General features: G+C 34.1%; 1 protein-coding gene across 30 annotated transcripts in view; it reads left to right on the plus strand.

Annotated features, from left to right (window-relative positions):
• The window catches only part of shot (dystonin-like protein short stop), a 187,497-nt gene that overhangs the window by 105,129 nt on the left and 60,029 nt on the right, over nt 1-22,339 (plus strand). For 29 of the 30 annotated variants that reach the window (XR_012459802.1, XM_074132580.1, XM_074132602.1 and 26 more), the window contains 7 exons: nt 18,143-18,309; nt 19,334-19,446; nt 19,814-19,917; nt 20,001-20,216; nt 20,327-20,457; nt 20,552-20,719; nt 20,810-21,107. Coding sequence is in view for 29 of the 30 variants with exons in the window: in XM_074132580.1 (XP_073988681.1) it covers nt 18,143-18,309; nt 19,334-19,446; nt 19,814-19,917; nt 20,001-20,216; nt 20,327-20,457; nt 20,552-20,719; nt 20,810-21,107 (1,197 nt within the window). In the remaining variant the exon portion in view is untranslated. Of the gene's footprint in view, nt 1-8,051; nt 8,212-11,028; nt 11,316-18,142; nt 18,310-19,333; nt 19,447-19,813; nt 19,918-20,000; nt 20,217-20,326; nt 20,458-20,551; nt 20,720-20,809; nt 21,108-22,339 lie in introns of those variants that run through there. The other variant, XM_074132595.1, reaches the window with a different exon arrangement.

Genomic DNA, 22,339 nt, shown 5'->3' on the forward strand with positions numbered 1-22,339 from the left:
ACGTTGTTTTTATTCCTTAAGCATTGTTGTTAGTTTTTGCTGTCTTATTGTTAATTTCTAATTTTAAAAAACCCACTTGTTAACTTGTAACCTTAAACAGTCCCCCAGCTGCTTGTTATTTATTCGCCATGACACACCTTCGGCCGACCATATGTTATTATTCTGAATTTGCCCAGAATACTTGGCTAATGATATTTAAGCATGGCATTCACATCAATTAACAAATATCCATATTTACGTTGATTATTCCATACTTAATGTGTCCCACACGTCCCTGTGTATTGACAGGTTTGATGGCAGGGTTTTTTTTCTTAAATCTCGTCCACTTTCCTTTTGAATGTTGATCTAAAAAATTAAATATTAGTTCAAAGAGAGAAAAAGAGATACAAAAAAATAGATTACGTCACAATCTGTGCCAATATCACCGTTGATATATATGGGGCTGGTTTCTCATTACAGTATTGTGACATTCTAAATACGAAAGGGTTTAGTTTTATCGTTGTTCATAAAAGCTTTCACCTGGTTTGCTCTGCATTGTTTATTGGTTTAGAGATAATTGTTTTTATTATACTTTTATAGTTAAAAGTTCTCGTTCATAGCAGTTAGTACCTGTTGGTCCTAATTTTAGAATTTCTGTTTCGAAAAATGTACACATTTTGTTTAATATTGCCTTTCACAGGATGAACTATTGTTGCAATCGTGTTAAAGTAAAGTTATGCCTACTTTTTTCAGGTGAGCTTTACATCCAACTACCCTAATTAGGTGTCGTGGACGGAGGCGACTAGCAAACATACTTTACTGTAAATTTCTTTTGTTATCCATTAAATAAAATCCAAGGCCTAGAGACCGGGAATCGAACCCACTAACCAACAATACATATTAGCTTCGCAGGTCTCGCCTCTAACCCCACGGCTATCGTGGCGCCTTGCAATCATGTAGATATGATTTTATCGTGTACGCACGTTTCAAGCTCTTCAGAGCAGGACAAAGAGCTGATTAGCCTCTAAGAAACCTTTTTTAGTTTTAGAGCTTCAGTGTTTTTTTTTACACACACCATTTTCTGAGAACTCCTTTTAAAATCTCAAAGGGGATATTTCTCAGCATGACCCTGTTTTGAAACATTTTCTCTGAAAATATTATTTTACTTTATTGGGATTCCGGTAGAAATGTAGCGTCACCTTATAGCAGTGTTAGTTTATCAAAACATGTGTTACTCTGAAATTAACTCCCTTTTCAGTACGAATTCTAAGTTTCTAGTCAATTTAATGCCTAAATCTTTCTAATGACTCTACTGTTTGAAAATAAAGAGAGTTTTGAAAAGGAAATGATCAATCTTTTGCTTCCTCGGTTGTGTAATTCACAGTGATGTTCTCAAGATGGGAATCGATCACTCTCTACAACCAATGGCCATTCCCTTACCTAACTAGCAAAAGCGCAAGCAATGTGTGGCGTGACCTCTGCCAACCATCGATCTTTAAAGTCGTTCTATTGGTTAGGTCATGAGAGAGAATCTTTGTAATTTTATAATCTTTTTTTAGGTTTGGCTGGAAAATTGATAGATTTTACTTTTTCTGACATGTTTGGCGATCGTGCCAAATTTCTACCGGAAATTTAAGATACTCTAAATTAAAAAAAAAAAAAAAAAAACTTTGCAAATAGATATCTAGTGAGCACTGCAAGAATGCAGGTATGTACGTTAAGTAGAGTGGTGATAGTTCCCGTCCCGCGGTAGAAACATGATTAGCCCTGATTACCAGAGTAGACTTAAAATATTTCTGTGTAGGCGAAAGTGTAGGAGGCTGTGGTTTTTTTAGCATATGTCTGGGTTGTTTGCGATGTTGAAGAGTCTGTAGGTTGTTTGCGACGTTGAACTTGTACTGTAGATCTGTAGGATGTACAGCCACCAGATTGTCTGTAGGAGTTGAGACAGTTTGAACTTGTCTGCCCTTTTAGACCGACCCACCTACCGGTCAACAAGCCTTTGTTTCCGCTTTTATTGCACATTTTTGCAAATATTAACTGTCAATATCGTGATGTACGATATACATATATGTGATCACAATACGTAAACAAATGGTCCAAGTAGATTAGTCGTTTCCTTTCTGTTGGCAACACTGCACTTTAATCAGACATAACTACTTGTTTCTTCTCGTCTGTATTTTGCGGCATAAAAACGCGCCATAATAAATTATAGCGTGCGCGACATTGTCAACATTTAGTTCCACACGTACTAGCCCTGACAATAATTGCATTTAATGTTTAAATTGCTATTTGTTTTTAAATCTAGCACTACCAATTAAAAAATCCGACATGAAACTGAGTTAATGGCAGTTAATACAATCTTTTAATTATATTTTATATATATAGGCCATTTTTACTCCAAAAGACATACATAATGTATTATATTATTTTTAAATCATTTAACATAGGAAGATTGTATTTACTGAATAACATTAGAAAATATAGGCATTTCCTGTACAAATTCAGTTCTTGTTGAAAACTTTCTCCGAAGTCTGATATTGTTAGAAATGGAGGATCGCAGAACTGGCGAGTTTGGGCCAACCTGGAGCCCCAATCCCACACTTATCAGCCCACCTGTGAATACTAATACAGCCATCACACTTTTGCATTCTCTGTTAGGAAGAATTGATAAAGAATTTCTTTAATTAAAGATCATTAATTTGATTTCTAGATTAAAAAATGGGAACTTTAAATTACAAGCATTGTTAAATAAATAATTTATAGATATTAATAAAATATGATTATAAAGTCACGTGCTGGGCTGGACTCTTGCTCTTAGTGGTTATATTTAAATACACTCTAAATAGGATATGTTTGTTCAATGAAGGTCGGTGACGTGAAATACTACTGAAGAACTCCTAGTAACTGGATGTAATAATTAAATAAGTAATTAAACGTAGAGTATTGTTACTTTCATCGCTTAAGACTTATTAATTTACACTATTAATTTTTTAAATTCGAGCATAAGTATTAAAGCATCATTTGAGAAATAAGGCTTCTAAGAAGATGAAGCTGGAGAAGTTCGTAAAGCTGAAGAGACCAGTGCTTTTCAATTCGTGCCTTTCAGTTTATTGGTCTCTAAATAAGGAGATTATGAGCCGTGAAAGGTTTGCCGTTCATTGCACCTTTAGCGCAACTTTAGTTTTAAGAGAAACTGATCCACTAGAAAACTTACAGGGAGTAGACTATAAAGTTGGATTAAGTATTATCTCTTTGGAATTGTCACCTCAGCATAACAAGGCACCCCAAGGGTTAAAATGTATCAGACTATTATTAAAAATCAAAGTGTCCTTCTTCAAATTTGGATGTACATTTACGAGTACAACCCCAAACATTCAAAAACAGTGGTTTATGTCGGTTATCCCCCCAAGTCTCAAAGGAACTGTGACTATTGGAACTTTGAAAGGGTGGTGTTGGTTCTGGAATGGCCAGCTTTCACCTCTTAACTCTATTCAGCGCCGCCATTAGATTAGGGTTCAGTTTATATCTATAGTTCAACTCTTTAGACAACAGAGAAGAAAGTTTTTCTGCAGCATGATAGAATAGAACTTAAGTGAACACTTCCTGTTAGACCGCGATACTTCGGATTGTCACCTTAATCCGCTCCTTGACTCATTTCTTGCTAGTAAACAACGGAAGTGGAGGTTGTATTCTTTGCCACCAAAGAACCTTCGTAGTTCCAAAAATGACTATAATTACTGGCAAAAACTGGGTTTTATGAGATTAATACGTAACAATGGAATATTCAGTTAGTTTTAATACTCAATAAAGTAGAACTGTTATTGCATCTAGAATGCTCTGTTTGTGCACTGCCCCTGGTGTCACCTTCTGTAATTAGCTATTTATTACTAATTTAAGGCCAACCACTTTCACTAAAAAGTATCAGCTGGAGTTTTCCTTAGGCTGCTGCATGCATGTTTCTACTTGGTCAGTTACTATATTTAGATATAACTGTGTTTTAGATTTATTTTTCATATTTATTTATTTATTTATTTTATTTTTACCAGTGACCGTTATTATTACTTACCACTTTCTTCTCCTCCTACCATTTACAAGTGTACTGTTTGTTTGTCTTTTTACAAATACTTTCGTTGTTTTGCAAATATTAAGATTTCTAGTTTTTTTCGAAGTTACCCTAGACAGTTAGCTGGTTATCTATGTGTTTACTGAGATGTTATAACTTACTAATCTTGGCGAACGCGTGTTGCTGATCGTATTGCCCAGCTGTATACATGTTGCAGCTATTTAGAGGGTGTGGCTGCAACAAATCCGCCGCCACAAAGAAGGTCTGTAGTTATGGTTCCTTTTCTCTTCATACGGATTAAGTATGCGGGGGTGTAGAAGTAGAGTGCTGCAGTTGATGTTTGCGTGGGCTGTGTATTTAATCGGTTGTAGTTCTTATTAATAGTTCTCACCGTCTTATGGAGGAGCGTTTTAAATAGAAAAATTTACTACGATATCGGCAGGAAAAGAAAAGATGGTTGATTAATCGCCACCATTATGGTCATTCATTAAAAATAGGTCACATTTTCTTTACTTTAGTCTTATTTCCGGTAGTACTTCCCAAATCTCTCGACGTTCCATCCATATCCTAAAGCAGTTTAATAGATCCCGTCACCTTTTTCCAGCTAAGACCCGGCAACTCCTAGTTTCCTCTCTTATTTTCCCCCCATTTCCACTATGGTTGCTCAGTGTATAGCACGGTCTTTCTGGTGATATTGTAGCTAAGCTCAAGCGCCTCATGAAGTGCTTCATAAGATTTATTTTCAGCATTTCCAGAGACTCCCGCATTTCAACTACGTTGAGTTGAAGTGGCTTTTTCTCTGTCTCCAGCCGTCAGTATTTTTTGGCTTCTTTCCTTTTTCAAGTCATCCAGTCTCAAAGGCCATCCTATATTTTCCAACTCTTTAAGTTTAAATCCTCGATCCATTCCCGTAATACTAGATCTCGCTCATCTGATCTCTATATTCCCTCACACCTTACCTCATCCTTTGACAAATCCTTCCTAATACGTGCTACCTCACTCTGGAACTCCTTGCCATCATCTGTCCGCCACGCTCCTACCCTTTCTTTCTTTAATTCCCGTCTATTCAGTTATCTTCTTTCTAACCAGCCTCCTCCGGAATTTTAATTGTTTTAATTTATTTCCTTAATTTCTATTGTTATTTTTATTTTCATTTTTTGCAAATACTTTCGTATATTTTCTGTTTAATCACAGGCCAAACTATTAAGGCCTTTAATTGTACCTGTTTTTATTCTTAGGGGACAATTGTCCCAGAATAATAAAGTTATTTTCTATTCTATTATATTCAGCTGTATTCGTGCAGATTTTCATTCTTTGTTTCCAACCATTGAATGTCATCCTGGAAATGCCCTGTTATCAGTTCATTCCAGTCAGTTCTGTTTTGGCAGCCCTCCAATTACTATTGCCTGACGTCACTATCTACACCATCTTAAGCCAACCAACTCTTCGTAACCTAAGAACGTCACCTTTCTAGACAACTTCCACCATATTTCCTATCCGCACTTAATGGTTTAATTTTTCAGATTTTACCACATTTATATCCCTGAAGATGAAAATAGGGTAGCACCTTCGACTCTGGCGATATCCCAGCCTATCAACACAATTAAAGATCTTTTTTCTGCAACCATGTAGGAATGTTCTCATTACTCAATTAAAATCAGCTGCGTAATGCCCAACTTCCCTCACTAGTGGGGAAAAATTCCCATTAGTGTCACTTTCCTCACTAGTGAGTGGAAAAACTTTATTATGCTTCCTTGATATAAGAAGTTTTGTTATTAAATATTTTCTGTAAAACTTTAATAAGCTTATTTAAATTTATTTTATCTAAATAATTAAAAAACGAATATTAAAAAAATAAAATAAAAATTGAAAGGAATATAGAAGTAAAAATAATATTTTAATAAATAATTAGATATTTTTAATTATAACAGTTAAAAAGGTTATAGTGTTACCTTATAGAAATTTAAAATGGATTCTAGTGATTCCTGTTTAGTTTTTTTTTTTTTAGTTAATAAGCCTAATGGTTGCAGAAAAAATATAATATTTAACTCGAGTGTCAAGTATTTTCCTCACACTCGGCAATTTGCACTTGCACTCGCCTCGCTTCGCTCTCTCGTGCGTGCAAACCCTGCCTCGTGTGAGGAAAAGTACTACTTTCCACACTTGTTAAATAAATAACTATTGTACATCTACACAGCGTTTTTTACGATTTTTATAAATATTATTCTTTAATTCTTGCATACTAATTTCTAAGAATATACCTAGAGTTTCACCTATCTTTCAACGTCGCTAGGTTATTCTATGGTGTAATGAGGCTCCTACATTTATTAATGTTTTACTTGTTTTTGCTTAAGGAAGATATTTCTGATATAAAGTGGCACTGAATCTGCCCGACAGTTTGATAAATGTTGATTTTCGTAGTTTAGAAAATTCTAAATTTATTGAAACTCAAAAGTTTCAACAAAAATCTAGTCCTTATAAATGTTCAATATACTAAAAACTCGCCAAAGCCAGATAGTCGGTTTTTCGTTTTGAGATTTGCAGAATAAACTGCCACATGAATTCAAATTTAAATTCACTATAGATATATAGGCAATTCAATATAAACACATTACCATATTGATGCTATATAATGTAATCGTCTATTTTTTAAGGCACCCTTAAAGTTCAACTGCCAATTTAGTTACAATAAATTATCACACATTAAATAAGTAAAAATCAAGGGCTAGACTAGTACCGCAACACATCTTTGCTATGCGGGTCTAGTATCTAACCCCTCGGCTAATATTAATGAAATATTCATATTTCCATATTTTACAGATTCCATTTATATGCGAACTCATCTTCTGGGCCCATAAATATGGATGATGGGTAGTGCAGTTTGAGGTGGAGCCGAACGATTTTACTTGTAATTCATTTTAACATTCAACTTCTACGAAGTACGCCCAACTGATTGATATGTTTTTACAGAAATCGTTGACTAATGGCTGTAAATTTATTTATATCATTGTATCATTGGAGACCAGTTTTATGACTTTAAAAAGAGAAGGAAGGAAACTGGTTCTTATTCTATTACAGCTGCATGGTCCAGAACGTGGGCGATCCTCTGGGAGAGACCTATCTCTATGTAGAGTTGGAGGTGTGATTCGAGTCTATATTAAGTATTAACACTTCCATCTTTATGACCGCAATTAACACGCTTAACATTTCTCGTCCTTGGCTAATTGTTTAATGGCTTTTTCTTCTACCATCTCTGATATTCAGGATTTTATTTCGTTGAATAGACTCCAGAGCCATCCAGAGATTAAGTTAATTAAAGAGGTGAGCAAAGAGAGCCTGCAGGAGTTCTGTCTGTGAAGGAAAATTTACTCAGTCTAAAATCTCTTTCTCCTCCTCCTGCTGAATTTCCTTCTTTCTCCAAAATTCTGGCTTTTTTTACTTATTCCAATATTATCGGTTAAAAAATGAGGAGCTCTGTTAGGTGAAATACTAATACGGAATATTGGTTATAATTTTTGGGGGAAACTTTACACCGATCTTGAGATTTTTTTCCGTGTATACTGATGAGATAATATTGTTACATTTGGCCGTACACAATAGCCATTATCTTAAATTACAATTTAAAAACAATCTTCAATTGAAGAAGAGATCAGAACAGCACAGTTCTTTTTTTCTTTTTTCTTTTTACCTTGTCTTTGTAAGGATATGATGTAATCAGCAGCACCACTACACAGGTATGATGTGACGTTGTGGAGGTAATAGAGGTGCCCCCTCTCCATTGGCTACACTTTGTGGAAGAAGTTTTGCCAGTTAAGCTCAGCTCTCTTGCACCAAGCCAGTGTGTGCACAACTGTAGTGACTCTTTCACAGTGACTATGTATTAACCTCGTTCTGTTTTAACCGGCTCATTTTTTTATTTGTGATTTTTGTTTTTGTTTTTTTGGTTAACCAATTTCATTTTGTGCGGCCGAACTCGGTATTATTCTTATCGTAATGAAGTTTAGTCGTTACTGATAGTGAATCTTATTTATTAAAAATTATTTGTTTTTATAACTAATATCTATTTAATGGTGCTTATTCCAATTAATTAATTCTTTAATCTAAATTAAAAAAGAAAAATTGAAGCCTTATTATTTTTAATTGTTAATATAGAAAAGGCTGTGAAGGTAGGTTATAATTTTTGAATCTGCCAATAACAGTTGGAACATTACACAGTGCTAACTTCTCCTTTCAATAGAAACAGGTCGATGAATCATTTTTAATTGTATATACCATTTCATTGGTCGTTATTATCTTTTTGAATAAATAATTCAATTTTATTCTATTATAAAGAGAAAATTAATGTTTATGATTTTTTCGTTTCAACATCTCTAAAGTATAATAATAAATTAAAACACAAAATAAACCTGAAAATTACAAAAGCTACTTTAATTATGAGTTAAATAGAGTATGTAAAGAAGATGGGCTGCTGTGTATTTGTTCCTCTCAGTTGAACATCTAGTCGGGAAAGTTCTATCATTGAATTGTTGAACACTATCAACATGCTAAAAAAAAATAATTTATTCAAAGGAATTGTTTGTCTGTCGGTGTTTTTACGGATGGATTTTTGAAAGAGGAGTAGGGTTTGCTGCTGGTTTTTACCACTTAGTTTGACCGGTAGTTTACTTTCTCACACTGAAGTATTACGATCATGCAATAAATTGGTGTGAGTATATCTGGAAAGTCCTCTGGAGTATAGGGGGAAAAAAACAGGAAGCGGGTCTATAGAAAATGGTCTGAACGTAAGACCAGCACAAAAACGAAAAATACAGTAAGCTTAATCTTTACACTATTTTAGAGCACTTCCGGTGGCCTCCGAAATCTCTCCACAGGAAGTGCTTTCGTTCAATTGTTTTTGACGAAAGTAATTCCTTCGATTTTCCTTTAAAATTATTATAATTATAAAACTGACGAAAACATTATTACGTCATTAGAATATATATTGCTTGTCTCACATTTGGTTTTAGTTTTTCGTTAGAGATTTTTTTTTCGAAACTAAACCAGGGGTTCTTGTTTTTCAATTATATGTACTCATACAAGTTTTATGTATCCAGCCAGCGGCAGGGCAAAGTATGCCCGTGATAGTTTACTGCAAAATTGACAATACCTAAACCCACCCTTAGCATAGGAAGACACAAAACATAGATGTTAAAAAGGTTACCATTATTAGCGCTGAAGATGACCTAGTGCCTAGGTGGAAAGCTTAGTAAAAAATTGTGACTGAAATCTGGCAATAATCTTTTCTTGATGAATCTGTCACCAATGCAAACTAGACTGCATGCAAAAGTAATATGGGGCTCTGATCTCACTTTTTCATCCTTAGCTTGACTGTCTATAAATTCCCCCTTACGACTGGTCATGCAAAGATACCAGGATTTCACATGCAACTTTTTGTTTTCAAATTCCATTGGCTTAAAACAGTCAAAATTGTTTCGTTTTAAGGCATTACTTGAAAAAAAAAATGCGTTAAGAATAGATGAATGGAGCCATGAGTGTATTTTATTAAAGGTTTCTTTCAGCTAAGCTCATCTTAATTGAGTTTAGAACTTTTTTTGATGAAATATTTCTATTCTGATTATTGAATGTGAACTTGTAAATTACTCTGCAGATAATAAAGCCCAATAATCTAGCAAATCCAGCGCTATTACACTATATGAATAGAGAGAAATCATCCACATGTCCCCCTGCACGTGTGGTCCTGCTTGTTATAGCTGCAATTGTTTCCGATGATATTAACAGCCGGAAGTTAAACACGCCTTTTAACATTTCGGCTCTTCTATTCAAGTTTATTGAACTTCAAATAAATTGGCCGGCCAAAAAAAAAGAAGTTTCTAAATTTAGTTTTTGCCAATACTTAACAGTCTAACAAAGCAGACGATTGGCGAACTGTATATTTTTGTTTTAAGATTTTGAAATACGAAATCCCAATATACTTGATACTCTGTTTCGATATGTGTTTGCGTGTTCGAAGATTTCTACCCAATTCTATAAACAGGAAGTTCCTGATTTAGAGGCTCCGGCTTCCCTCCAAGAACTTGGTTACTCTAATTTGGGGAAACCATCTTCCATAATAGCTGTTTCCCCGTAATTCTTAGGCCTTCTGTAAGAAGTCTCAATATGTTCTAGAAGCCTCAGTTTCTTTAATTTGGGGAAGAGTGTTCTGGTTATTTACCGCTCTCTTTTGAACCTTATTAAAAGGTCTGAATGTATTGTTTCATCGAAATGAGATCTCTTAGCGCCAATAGGAAATATAGATCTATTTGGTCGCCGTGCACTGTAACTACGTAAGCAAAAAAAAAAAAAAAAATCATTCAATTAATTACTTTTATGCAATTAATGAGAAGATTTAATAATTTTAATTAGTCGGGGGTGTCGATTCAGATTCTACTGCATGATGTAAAGTCATTACTGTTCAATAAATATTGCAATTACCATCATTGATAGATGAGCAGATAAAAAACAATGAAAAGAAATAACTTAGAAGGAAATATTATATCATACTTGACCTATAACAACAAAAAATTACTTAAGTAAAAGTAACGGGATGAGGTCGAAAAGTGCATTACACATCCCGCTCGCTGTACGCTAAGAACAAAACAAAAATTCCCGAACGTGCTTTAGAAAGTGACTCAGATGATATTTACTATGTTATATGTTAACAGAAAGAATTGGGAAGAAGTTATTTAGTGTGTTATTACGTAAATTACTTTATCTAGGATAGTAAAATATTTTTGATCTAATCATGATTATTCGTTGCAGACTTATGCTATCGGAAAGATATTAAACTAATTGGTCAGGGGTAACCCATCTCCTCTACATTGTGCTCTTAGTCTGGTTCTCTGAGTCTGTATGAATTTGCATGCGACCGACAGACACCAATTCCTCTGGCCGTCTTTTGCTCAGAGAAATATTCTAAATGTTTATCTCTTTTATTATTACTCAAGATTTCTTGAAACGTGAGTCTTGGCTTTAAATGCAAAACGAAGAACATTTCTAAACAAAACAAAAAATGGAATCCCGTATGAAAGTCTATAAATATGAGAGTAGTAAATCGTCTCGCGGAAGTCCGAACGATGGTCGTGTCAAAGTGCGAACTGTGCACAACATTGGACATACATCGAGTGAAGTGGTTGGCTCTTCCGCCTATGAAGAAAGGAAAACTTCCGGACGCATCATACGCACCACCAGAGTTAAACATTCCAATTATATCTCGTCCATAAGCAACCATAAGGTAATTTCTTTCTTCCTCTTTTATCAACCTTCTGCCAACATTAAAAAATATAATATTTTTAGAGCCTTTGGTTATAAGTTCCCAAAATACAACTTTAGATCTAATCTGGACAAAATCTGTATTCAGGGGGTTGTAAAGAATGTAAACAATTATAGGAGCGTATGGGATGGCATTTAAAGCCAATAATTATGTATAAACATACTCGTAGGTCGTATTTTGATCAATTATATAACTGCAATAGATCATAGTTTTAAGCATTTATTTCTGTTGCTAGTTAAATGCTAACAATAATTTAGTATTAGTGGACTGTCTAGAGGAAAATAGAATGCTTCAGTGCAGATGCATATGCTGTTGTTTTGTTTCTTTCCTGATGTTCTTCAGGGTACCATCTGGAGTTTTCCTAATTTAGCATGTCTCCTTAGGAAAGCAATAGTTTCCTTTCTCTTGAAGCCTCTGAATTGAAACGGCCGAATACCCTATGGAAAGGAATTGGAATCAATCCTGGAAGGGATTTTCTGGAATTGCTCTTAGCTTTCTCTGCCAATTTCCACTATTGCGGGTGTTTTGGGAAAAGGAAAAGAAGTCAGAAATAACTGCAATAACTTATTGGTGAATACATGGTATCACAAGTCGTATTTCCGCTTTAACTGTGTACTGTAATCAGTTAGTGAATACAAATGTTCAGCATCGCCCCTGATCTTGTATCTTATCAACTAATAATTCCCACGTAGGGGAAAAAAATCATTCATCAAAATGTGCATGACAATAGACGTCCATACCACAGAATAAGAAATGTCACCATCGTCGTTAAGAGATCTATTTGAACTATATTCTTCAAAGATAGTAAAGTAATTACGTAGTATTCACTTTTGCAGGAGTAGTTTACGATCAGAGTTGGATAGCTTACGTATCTTTCTCATTCCGCAGTAAACAAAAACTAACTTAGTTTCGCAAAAGTTTCAATTGATCACGCTCGTCCTTTTGCTAGTTAGTCCTTGAAGGATATTTATTTTCACTCGTACAACTATTGCAGGTTCTTTTATGATATCAACGCAATTTTCGGTATGTACATAAATTTAAACAAAAAATTAGAAAACAATCTTTATAATTTCATTTATATTCAATTTTGTCAGTCTATCAATAGTATATGTAAATAGAAAATGCAAACAATAAACTTCAAGGCTATATATAATAAGACATTATATTAATTTAGCTATAGGGCACTATTCCAGAAGTTACATCAAAGCCACCCAAGGTTTTACATTTCTTAGTATTAATAATTAAAACAGAATATCCTTTATATTCAGCACAAAGCCAACTAACGCCAACTGGAATATTAATTAGGTCAACAAGAGGCAAGGCAGCCATAAGCGCAATAGTGACGTCAGGGAAATTGTTATTTCCATTTCCTTTTCATTCATATAAAGAAAGCAAAAGTGATTGTTATTGAATGAAATAAAACTGTCGTATTTTATTTAATTTTTTACGCAATCCGTCGGTAAGGTAAGGCCCCCATATATAGAATTGCCTTATGACGGACGGACGGAACAACATCTGTTTGTATTACGTAGTATGCGGTGGAATTCTGGAGGCGTAAGAATGGGATTTCTTTTGAAGATATTTCTTCTCGTTCTATCTAAATGTATTTATAGTGACAACAGTGTGTTGCAACCACAAATATTTAAAGCAATTATTTTTCTAAATATGTTAAATTTCAGTTATTATATTGGTGTTAAGTGTTCAGAAAAATTGGGGTTTATTGTTTTATTGTAGGACAGTTTACATTAGCTCAGAATTCGACTGTTTTGTAGTTAATCAACCCACAAATCGAAACTACTTCTTTAACTAGCAATATCCAAAACATGAATTTAATTTTTCAAAATTTTTTATAACAATCGTAGGTAGTAACCTCAATGTAGTTGAAAATAAATCACACAATACTAGACTTGGAATCCATATTTGGGAAAGGTCAAGTATAACAGATATATGTATGTCCTATATTCTCAAAGAAGGTTTTAAACTACAAATTAAGGTTATTATTTTTACTAACAGATGTAACCTGTAAGGATATTCCTATTTTCAACTGAAATTAAAAAAAAAACGTTCATTTATACAAAATGAAGAATATTTTAAGAATGGGTTACGCATTGAATTCTAGTTTCTATGGGTTACTATGAGTAATTACTTAACGAAATATATAATTAATGTTACTTTATTGCTTGCTGCCTTGACTGGAGCACGAACTAATTTGCTTTCAGAGTCAAAGGCATTTTCCGTTTCCTCAATTTCGAAATCCTGTACTCCGTAAAGGAAACCTGGAATTCCCCACAGTTGTAGAATAGATATTTAATGGGTGAGATTAATGGAAAAATAATACTAAATTGCATATAGAGTTGTGAATGAAATTGATATTATAATCACTAAAGATTGAAGTATGAACTTGCTTCATTAAAATTAGTATAATTGAAGAAATTATTTATTATTATTTATAGAAATTTTGTTAAATCTGAAAATACTGGATAACAAAGTTCTTTGTACTTAAGCAATAGATTACACTTTATTTAACAATATTTTACAGCGACCGACCAAAAAACAATTTTATTTAAATATAAAAGCTTTTATCTCAATTACCTATTCTTTAGTTCTTCCAGGTAATTTGCACCACCTGTAAATTTAGTAGAGAAGTGCGACGAGATTAGCCACACCTTGGTACCACCTCATTAGTTAGCATCACCTCTAATTATATTCACAACATTATCTTATTGTTACCAACACTGGCGTCACACTTGTTAACTTTTTTTTGCTTTCTGTTTATAATAATGGCTACGGCCGGAAACATGTTTAAAGTAGTTGATTGTAAGTACTTAATGAGTATACTCTCTATTGTACAACAGACCACCTCTATCCTCTTCTCCTTGAGGGAGAATCCACTCTCTTGGTCATTATTTGTACCTTCTCTTTCATTAATCCAACCTGGTAAGAGGAGGTAGTGATATCATGTAAATTGATTAAGTTTCCACCAGAAGTAATATATATTTAGGACGCCCTCAAGCGGAAGTTGTAAGTTTTCCTGCAATACCTCTCATTCACGGGAGATATTAATAGATCTGCTCGTTATAACATTAATAGGTTACGTAAAATGTTCCCTAGTTTACTGTGTTAACCAAAATCTGAGAACAGTTCTTCGAGATTTGGGCATGTTGTCAAGATGCTCGGAATAGAAACTTGTTATTGTGCTATTAGCTCATATATTCTAGCTATATGTATTTCTCTTCTTCTTCGTCTTGTTTTTTATGGTATGGGATGAACTTATATCGTAGGGAGTTCTGGCATTCTGTGGCAATTAGCCTGAAGTACAGAATTAATTAGGCTGGCTTTATTATAGGAATGTTTTATCCCACATTCTTGGCACGGACGTCTGCTGAATAAGCGCAATAACATTGACCTTTTGTACTTAACCTGACCATGCGCCGTAACCATTCTGAAATGGACTTCCTTTAAGTCCATTTTGATTTTACAGAAACTAATTTTGCTATTTTTTTGTTGGTGATGAGAGATTACTCTCTAGATATTCTTTTACTCATACCCTCAGAAAGGCATGGTTGATTGCTGTTAAGTATAGAAAGAGATAAAGGATGAATATTATAAATCCACTACAGAGAACAGCTGGAACAGATCCGAGAGCAAGGTTAAGATAGCGTGATATGAATAAATAATCACCTCCGGACACAACATTACAAACTGTAACATCTAAGAGGGGGGGATGCTGCAAAAATTTCTGATAAAATATGTAAAGAACTAGATCTTTCTAGCCGGTGACGACCAACTGCGCTCAGATTTCTCCTACTGCAGCATATTAATTAAAATAATAAATACTTTTAAATTAATAGCAATAATAAAACTTGACAAGCATTCATTATAGTTTTGATTACAAGATGGTAGGCCGGGTATTAAACGATTTTAATTATATCTTCCATATTCCCATTGCTATCATCGTATATATTAATTTACTTATCAGACAACATTCACCGCCTTTCGCTCTTAATTATTTCGTATAAATAATTTATTGGAGCCAAAGATAATTAATGTAACAATAAGACACTGGAGATTATATTATTGATTTTTTAGCAGCTTCTAGAAAATTTAGTGGTGAAAGATGTGGAAGTATCTCGCATTTTTTAGTAGTAACTAAACAAAATCCATATATCATAACACTCTGGTGATGTTCCTCACAGGAATTCCAATTCCAGGATCTTAAAGGCATGAGACTCAGTGCCTCCAGAGCAAGAAGCAAGTAATGGATGCTAGGCATTTCCTGACGTTGTATTAGCCTAAAATATCTAAACTAAGATGGGATTGTTTCTAAGGATTCGTTTCACTAGAAAGAATCTGCTAAGGAATTTGATTAAAATCCTTATTTATTATATGTATGGAAGAGTCCATCTTTATTAATCGCAATGAAAACGAAAGCAATAAAGAATCTCATTTGTGATTGCATTCTTCCCCTTCATACAGCTGAGGGAACCCTCTTAGAATATACTTAGGATTATATCGAGTACATTCTATTCTCATAGATCTGGTAACTTTTTCTAGGAGAGTACCTTTTTTGGGCAGCACCTGGCGCGGAATTAGGATAGATGTATGGTGCTATAGTTATTGCCACCAACCCATTCTCCTACTGAAAGAATAACCTAGAAAACTGGAAGTCATGGAAGTCCTCAATTTTGTAATGTTGTGGCTAGGTTATTTGAATCATCGTCGCACTTCCTGTACACATTTGCCCAAACACTAATCCTCTGTACGCCACAGCCATATATTTCTCATTTTATCTCTTTGTCTTCATATCCCATATAGAAATTTGAAAATTAAGCAAGAAGCTTCTCCCTCCTCCTTAGGTAAATTTCAGTTATCCTAAATCAAGAGGACTTGATCGTGCGTAAAGTTCAACCCAATACTGTGTAATTAATTCTAGTTTCGAATTTTTTGCATGATCGCCAGTATTTCCTGTAATAAAACGGTTTTGTAGCGACATTTGTTTTCTAGAAGCAAAAAAATGAGCTAATATAATCTTGACCGATAAACTAATTACAAAATTCTACGTTTATTTGTATATTTTTTAATATATTTTTTTTATTATTTTTTAATGAATGTGTAGAGTTTTGCAATATCACCATTTTTAGAAAAAATATAAGACAACATTATCACATTTATAAAAACATATGTTAGAGCTGAATATGATTTAATTACATTTAGCCAGCTTTTTATGGTGAATGTATTTTGGGATAATCTATGGAAGCCAAGGAGGTGGGATAGAAATAGTTTTCGTTAATGTTCTCTCTCCTGCACACACTGACTAATGTGTATATGTGAAATAAACACTTGTTCGTAAAGTAGGTGACTAAATATCATAACACCATCTGTGATGTAACCGTTTAGTAATAGTGTCAATAATTATATAAATCATATTTTGCCCTTATTAACACGGTATCTTCAACTTTTTTAGGCCTCTTACAGTCTTACATTTTTTAAAAATAATATTCTTATTAAAACGTGGGCCCTTGTTGTTCTTTACTTATTTACCATGTATGTATTGGTTTGATCCTCTACTAAGGGCCTGATCCTTAGTGTTGGAGGATGGTTTGCAGTTGTGTCTGTAGGGTATCTTAAAACCTAAACAGTTAGAAACTACCCTCTGTTGATCCTACTTTTAAAGATTGAACTATCGAAATCCCCGTTCACACTTCTTGCTGTAAAAAAAGTCTCCTCGATGCTGAAGTTCTTCTCATCATCAACATTGAATAATTTCATTAATTTTTACTTCCAAAAAAATCTACTATCGTTTAAATCCTCTGCAGATAAGTCTATTTCTATTTAGTGGTGGCTCGTCTAGATTTACCTTCTTGTGTCGCCCTTTCTTTGTGCTGCGGTTCACTTCCCATTGCATCATCCGCTTGACAATTCTTACTCCTACCATCTTGCAAACGTGACCAAACCTCCTCATTCTTCTTTCTTATTTCTTGCAAAATGTCTACATTACCTGCATACTTCCTCCTTTCCAATCTGCAAATCGGGTAGATCACATCTATGTTAGCAATTTCCTTACTACAATAGAAACCGTGGTTAGTCTGAAATCTTTTCTGTACTTTTCGATCCCTTCTGAATCCATTTAAAGATGTTCTCTTCAACTAAAACTTGATTAAAAATGCAAAAAATATTCTAATTTCAAATTGCTGCTTTAAAAAAAATATAAGAGAAATAGTTACAACTCTATAATTCAAAAACTAATTAATGTTGAACTCAATTTAATGAATTAAAACCGCAATGATTCCTTCTCTCAGTTTACCAGTACGACCATATTTGAATTGTTACTGTAGACATTTATTCTTTGAACAAAAAATATTGTTAAGAATGATATGTGAGTTGCAAAGCTAAATTAGAGACAAAAAAAATCTCAGTCTGGTTTGCTAGAACAATGTGAACGAACTAGTGCGTTGATAGAGAATGTAAAATAAGGTGTTACTTGGTTCATTGTTAGTCTGTGAATGTAATTCTGAATAGCAATCTATTATTTATTATAGTATTCAGTCGTTTACAGATTTACATACGACAGGATGGATAGAGACAGTTGTTTTTATAAAGGTTCAGTTGAAAAAACAGTACAAACTTTAAAACAGTAATAAAACTTTTATTATTTGATATATTCGCATGCGTCGACGGGATGATTATTGTTTGTTTTATCTGTTCATAGTTCACATCTTCAGTTCCTGTTATATCTTCATAAAAATTTAACTCTCATATTTAAAACTCTTTATGTATTTTTGTTACAGATTTCTGATATTGTAGTTGGTGAAGAGGCGAATGTTGTTTCAGCAAAAGATGTGCTGCTCAGATGGGCCCGAAAATCCACTGCCAAATATCCAGGAGTTAAAGTACAAGACTTTACCTCCTCCTGGAGGGACGGACTTGCATTCAATGCCATTATCCATAGAAATAGGTAAACCTACTTTTCATTTAAAAAAAAAATGAACTGGTATGAGCGGTATCTTGAAAGTTCCTCGCTATTGAATAATACGATTTAGGGAAACCCTACAATCAGTTTTCAAAATAACGTCTGCAGAAACAACAGGGGCAGAAAACGAGGCGGTTATTTATCTTTACAGGCACTTCCAGAATGTCTTTCGGACGGAGAAATTGAACAAATAGGCGATATTTCCTTTTTCATTTTGGGTATGTTTGAAATTTTCTAAAAACTAATGAATGCAACTTTGGAACAAACAAATGAACACCGGCAGGAAAGTTAGAAATCATTAACAGAAGTTAGTAATTCTCGAGTTTTCTAAATTATAGTTAACTTTCTCTCGTTATTGGACGATAATCGTCCATCCATCGACAAATCATCAATATTTACTAGAAATCAGTAACATTGTACTCTCGAGTGTGCCCGACCCATGGGCGTGACTAGCTTCCTGAAAAAAAAAATTATAGAAATTTAATCTTTATACAAAAAAGACGTCCTTAAATGTTACAGTTTTTTGCCCAAATTGAGATCATTGACCAGGTTTCTTCTTGACTGTAGCAGTCCAACTTGGCTCCCATGACCTAGACCATGTCCCAATCGCTGATCTGTTTAGATCACTCACGGCAGTAACTCATCATCCATCGTCTAGGATACTTCTTTAGTTTCCTGAGCTGCACGTGAAAGTCTCTAACATGACAACGGACATCTCAACGAAGTAATCTTTCTTGTGTGAATGTGAATCACTTGGCGAAAACGTCACGCCAGGGTGAACGGTTCTATCCTTGAATGGGGATTATGTAGGACAGAATTTAATAGCCAAAGTTTGGAGACCATAAGCTCTTCTTCTGATCCTAAAAGCTGTTTGAAAAAAAAAGTTTTGCTTTGTCATTTGAACTAATCTCGAATTAACAATGATTTATTTTATTGCATTTTGATAATTAATTTCATAGTTAGTCAAGAGACTTATGACATATTTTTTGACTGAATTTATTTTTTGCAGGCCTGACCTCTTGGATTGGCGCCAAATAAAGTCAAGGACGGTGCGAGAACGTTTAGAAACAGCGTTCTATACCGCAGAAAAGGTCGGCGTCACAAGGCTTCTGGATCCAGAAGGTAAATATTATCATATTATTTATATACCCTTTTACAAGTTAGAGTAAAATTGCTTGACGAACCAATGTTTGTCTGATGAACCAATCTTTAATGGTGGATGAAAAGTATAACTTGACAGAAAGGATGGAAACAAGTACGCGGATAAAATAAATTAATGATTCAATTTAGCGGCGACTTTTTTGCTATCAGGGTTGCCACTAGCACCTGTCACTTCTTTATATGTTTCCTTCCAAGGGCTGTTTTGCAGGTCACTTCCTCCAAAATATTGAATTCCGCCCATAATTAGAATTACTTAAATGATTTTTTCTTAGTACGCTGTTAATCATTACACAACTTTGCTTTGACAATCACCCTGATCTTGTTCTAGATGTGGACACTCATGAACCAGATGAAAAATCTATTATTACGTACATCTCTTCTATGTATGATGTATTCCCGGAACCACCTGCAGCACATCCTCTATATGACAACGTAAGTAATCTTTCAGTTATTCATTATTTATGTATGTCATGAAATTTTATTTTAAAAAAAATCTTGCAAATTCATGTATGTAGGAAAGTCAAGCAATCACAACTGAGTACAGGGAAATAGCATCTTCGTTACATTTATGGCTCAGAGAGAAGACCTCCATAATGAGCGATAGAACGATGCCAGCGTCATATACAGAACTAAAGAGATTATCCCAGGAATCCACTAGGTTCAAAACAGAAGAAATTCCAAGTAAACAAAGGGACAAGCAAAGGTTACAGCATTTATATAGAGATCTGCAGGTAATGTCATGAGTTCTAAAGAAAAATGTATTCGTAATATTACACTCATATTTCATAAAACTTGTCAAAGTTAAAGTGTTTAATTTTCTGTTTTAAAACTTTAAAAATAGAAATTATACGAATCAACTGGTGAGGTTGAAATAGAACCTGAATTACATATTGAAATCCTGGAGAGGAATTGGACCAAATTAATTACCTTACACCAGGAAAGAGATCAATTGATTCAAGATGAACTGAAGAAGTACGTGAAATTCATCATCATATTTGGAAGAAATTACAATCTTCAGAAGAAAAAAAAAAAAAACTCAAAATATAAAATTAATCCTTTGTTCCAGGTCCGAACGACTTGATAGACTCGCCGAACGCGTGTCACGAGATTCGAAACGTATTGACTCTCGTTTGGATGACGTTGAGTCTCGTTTAAACGAGGAGGCACGAAGATTGGAACGACTCCATCCGCTGGACGCCAAGCGAAATGCGGAAACATTAGAAACAGAGATGAGGTATATTTATTTAAACTTCACTTTTAATAAAATGATTTAAGTTTTTATTATTAAAATTTCTGCAATAAAAATCTAAATTTGATTGTTCAGATCTATTGAAGATTCCATTCAGTCGCTATTCCATGATACAGCGACTCTAAAATCTGCCGGCCATCACGCGGCACACGATCTGCACAAAAAAGTAACAAAATTGCATCAGAAGTGGGTAACATTACGTTCTGCATTACATCAGAAATTGTTCGCTCGTTTGGCTACCATGTCCTTCCCAGTGGTAGAGGAAAGAACTGTTACCAGACAGACTAGGACGGTGCTTGAAACTAGACTCGTTGATACCAACCATCACTTTAGATCTCTGCAACAGGCTATCGAATGGTGCAAAACTAAATTGGTGAGAACTGTTGTTAACTAAGGTTTTTTTTTTATTTGTAGCTCCACGTTAGACTTACAGCCGACATGAAGGAAGTTTTAAAAGAAAAGTTGTGGAAAATGTCTTCTCTCATTTTATTCTTATTTTATTTAATTCACCCAATATCACCAGGGAAATATTAGAAACTTCTGAAATAATAGTTCAGCTTAACAACTACCCTCTCAAACACATCAACTAAGCCATCAAATTACACTTCAAAAAAGCCAATCAAATTAACTCCTCTTGAGCAACAAACCAACAAAATCACACAACTTCACAATCTATGAAACCAAAAAAGTACGCTTCTTTACCCTTTTTACAACCTGGTCACAAACAGATTAAAAAATTGCTACAAAACTCACCAAACACAATAATAGCTAAAAAAAACATGAACAATTTTTCTTGAATCTGAAGGACCGGACTGAAAAAGATAAACAATCAAATCTAATCTACGAAATATGTAGAACGCAAAGACTGCCAAAAATATGTAGAAGAAACATCCCAGTATTAAAAAATCTTACGACACAACAGTAGAAAAGAACTGACCAACGCAAAGATACTGATATCAGAGACAACTCCAAAAAAAAGGAAGCACTAGAAATGGTTTACATATTAAAGACGGTAAGTAGTTTAAATTTCAAAAGAGATATAATCAATCCAAACAAGATATACGCCAACTATTTTTGACAATTGGCAGCACTGACCTATTTACAAACCTAGCATTTAAAAACCTACCATACTCGGTTCATAAGCAGACAAGACGGAATATACCCCAAACTCACATATAACAATGTAAAAAGATATTGTAGCACAAGGTAATTAATTTTATAAACTAATTTTCATATCAAATTAATGTACATTATAGTTCTGTTACCGGAAAATATGTTCCACAGCCCTGAAGATAATCTAGTCCCTAGGTCAAAACCTTGGCAAAAATAAGGCAATATTCTTTCTTCCTGGAATTATGGATCAGTCACCAAAAACGTTGAATAAATTTATAATTAAGGAATAGCAGAATTGAGCATTAGGTTTGATCGTGACTATGTTAAAACAAAACGTACGAAGTATTCCAGAATGAAATAAATATTTCTGAAATGACTAATTAAAGTGGAGCATCAGTGTTTTTGGAAACATTCGTTCACTGTCAATCGAATTTCTCTGTTAAGCGAAAGTTTTTGCCATGGATTTCCTTAATAATATTCTTATCAGTTTTA

Source organism: Rhodnius prolixus, unplaced genomic scaffold (assembly GCF_049639745.1).
Source record: "Rhodnius prolixus isolate KJV_2025 unplaced genomic scaffold, Rpr scaffold_4, whole genome shotgun sequence".
In the NCBI taxonomy this organism is placed as follows: domain Eukaryota; kingdom Metazoa; phylum Arthropoda; class Insecta; order Hemiptera; family Reduviidae; genus Rhodnius; species Rhodnius prolixus.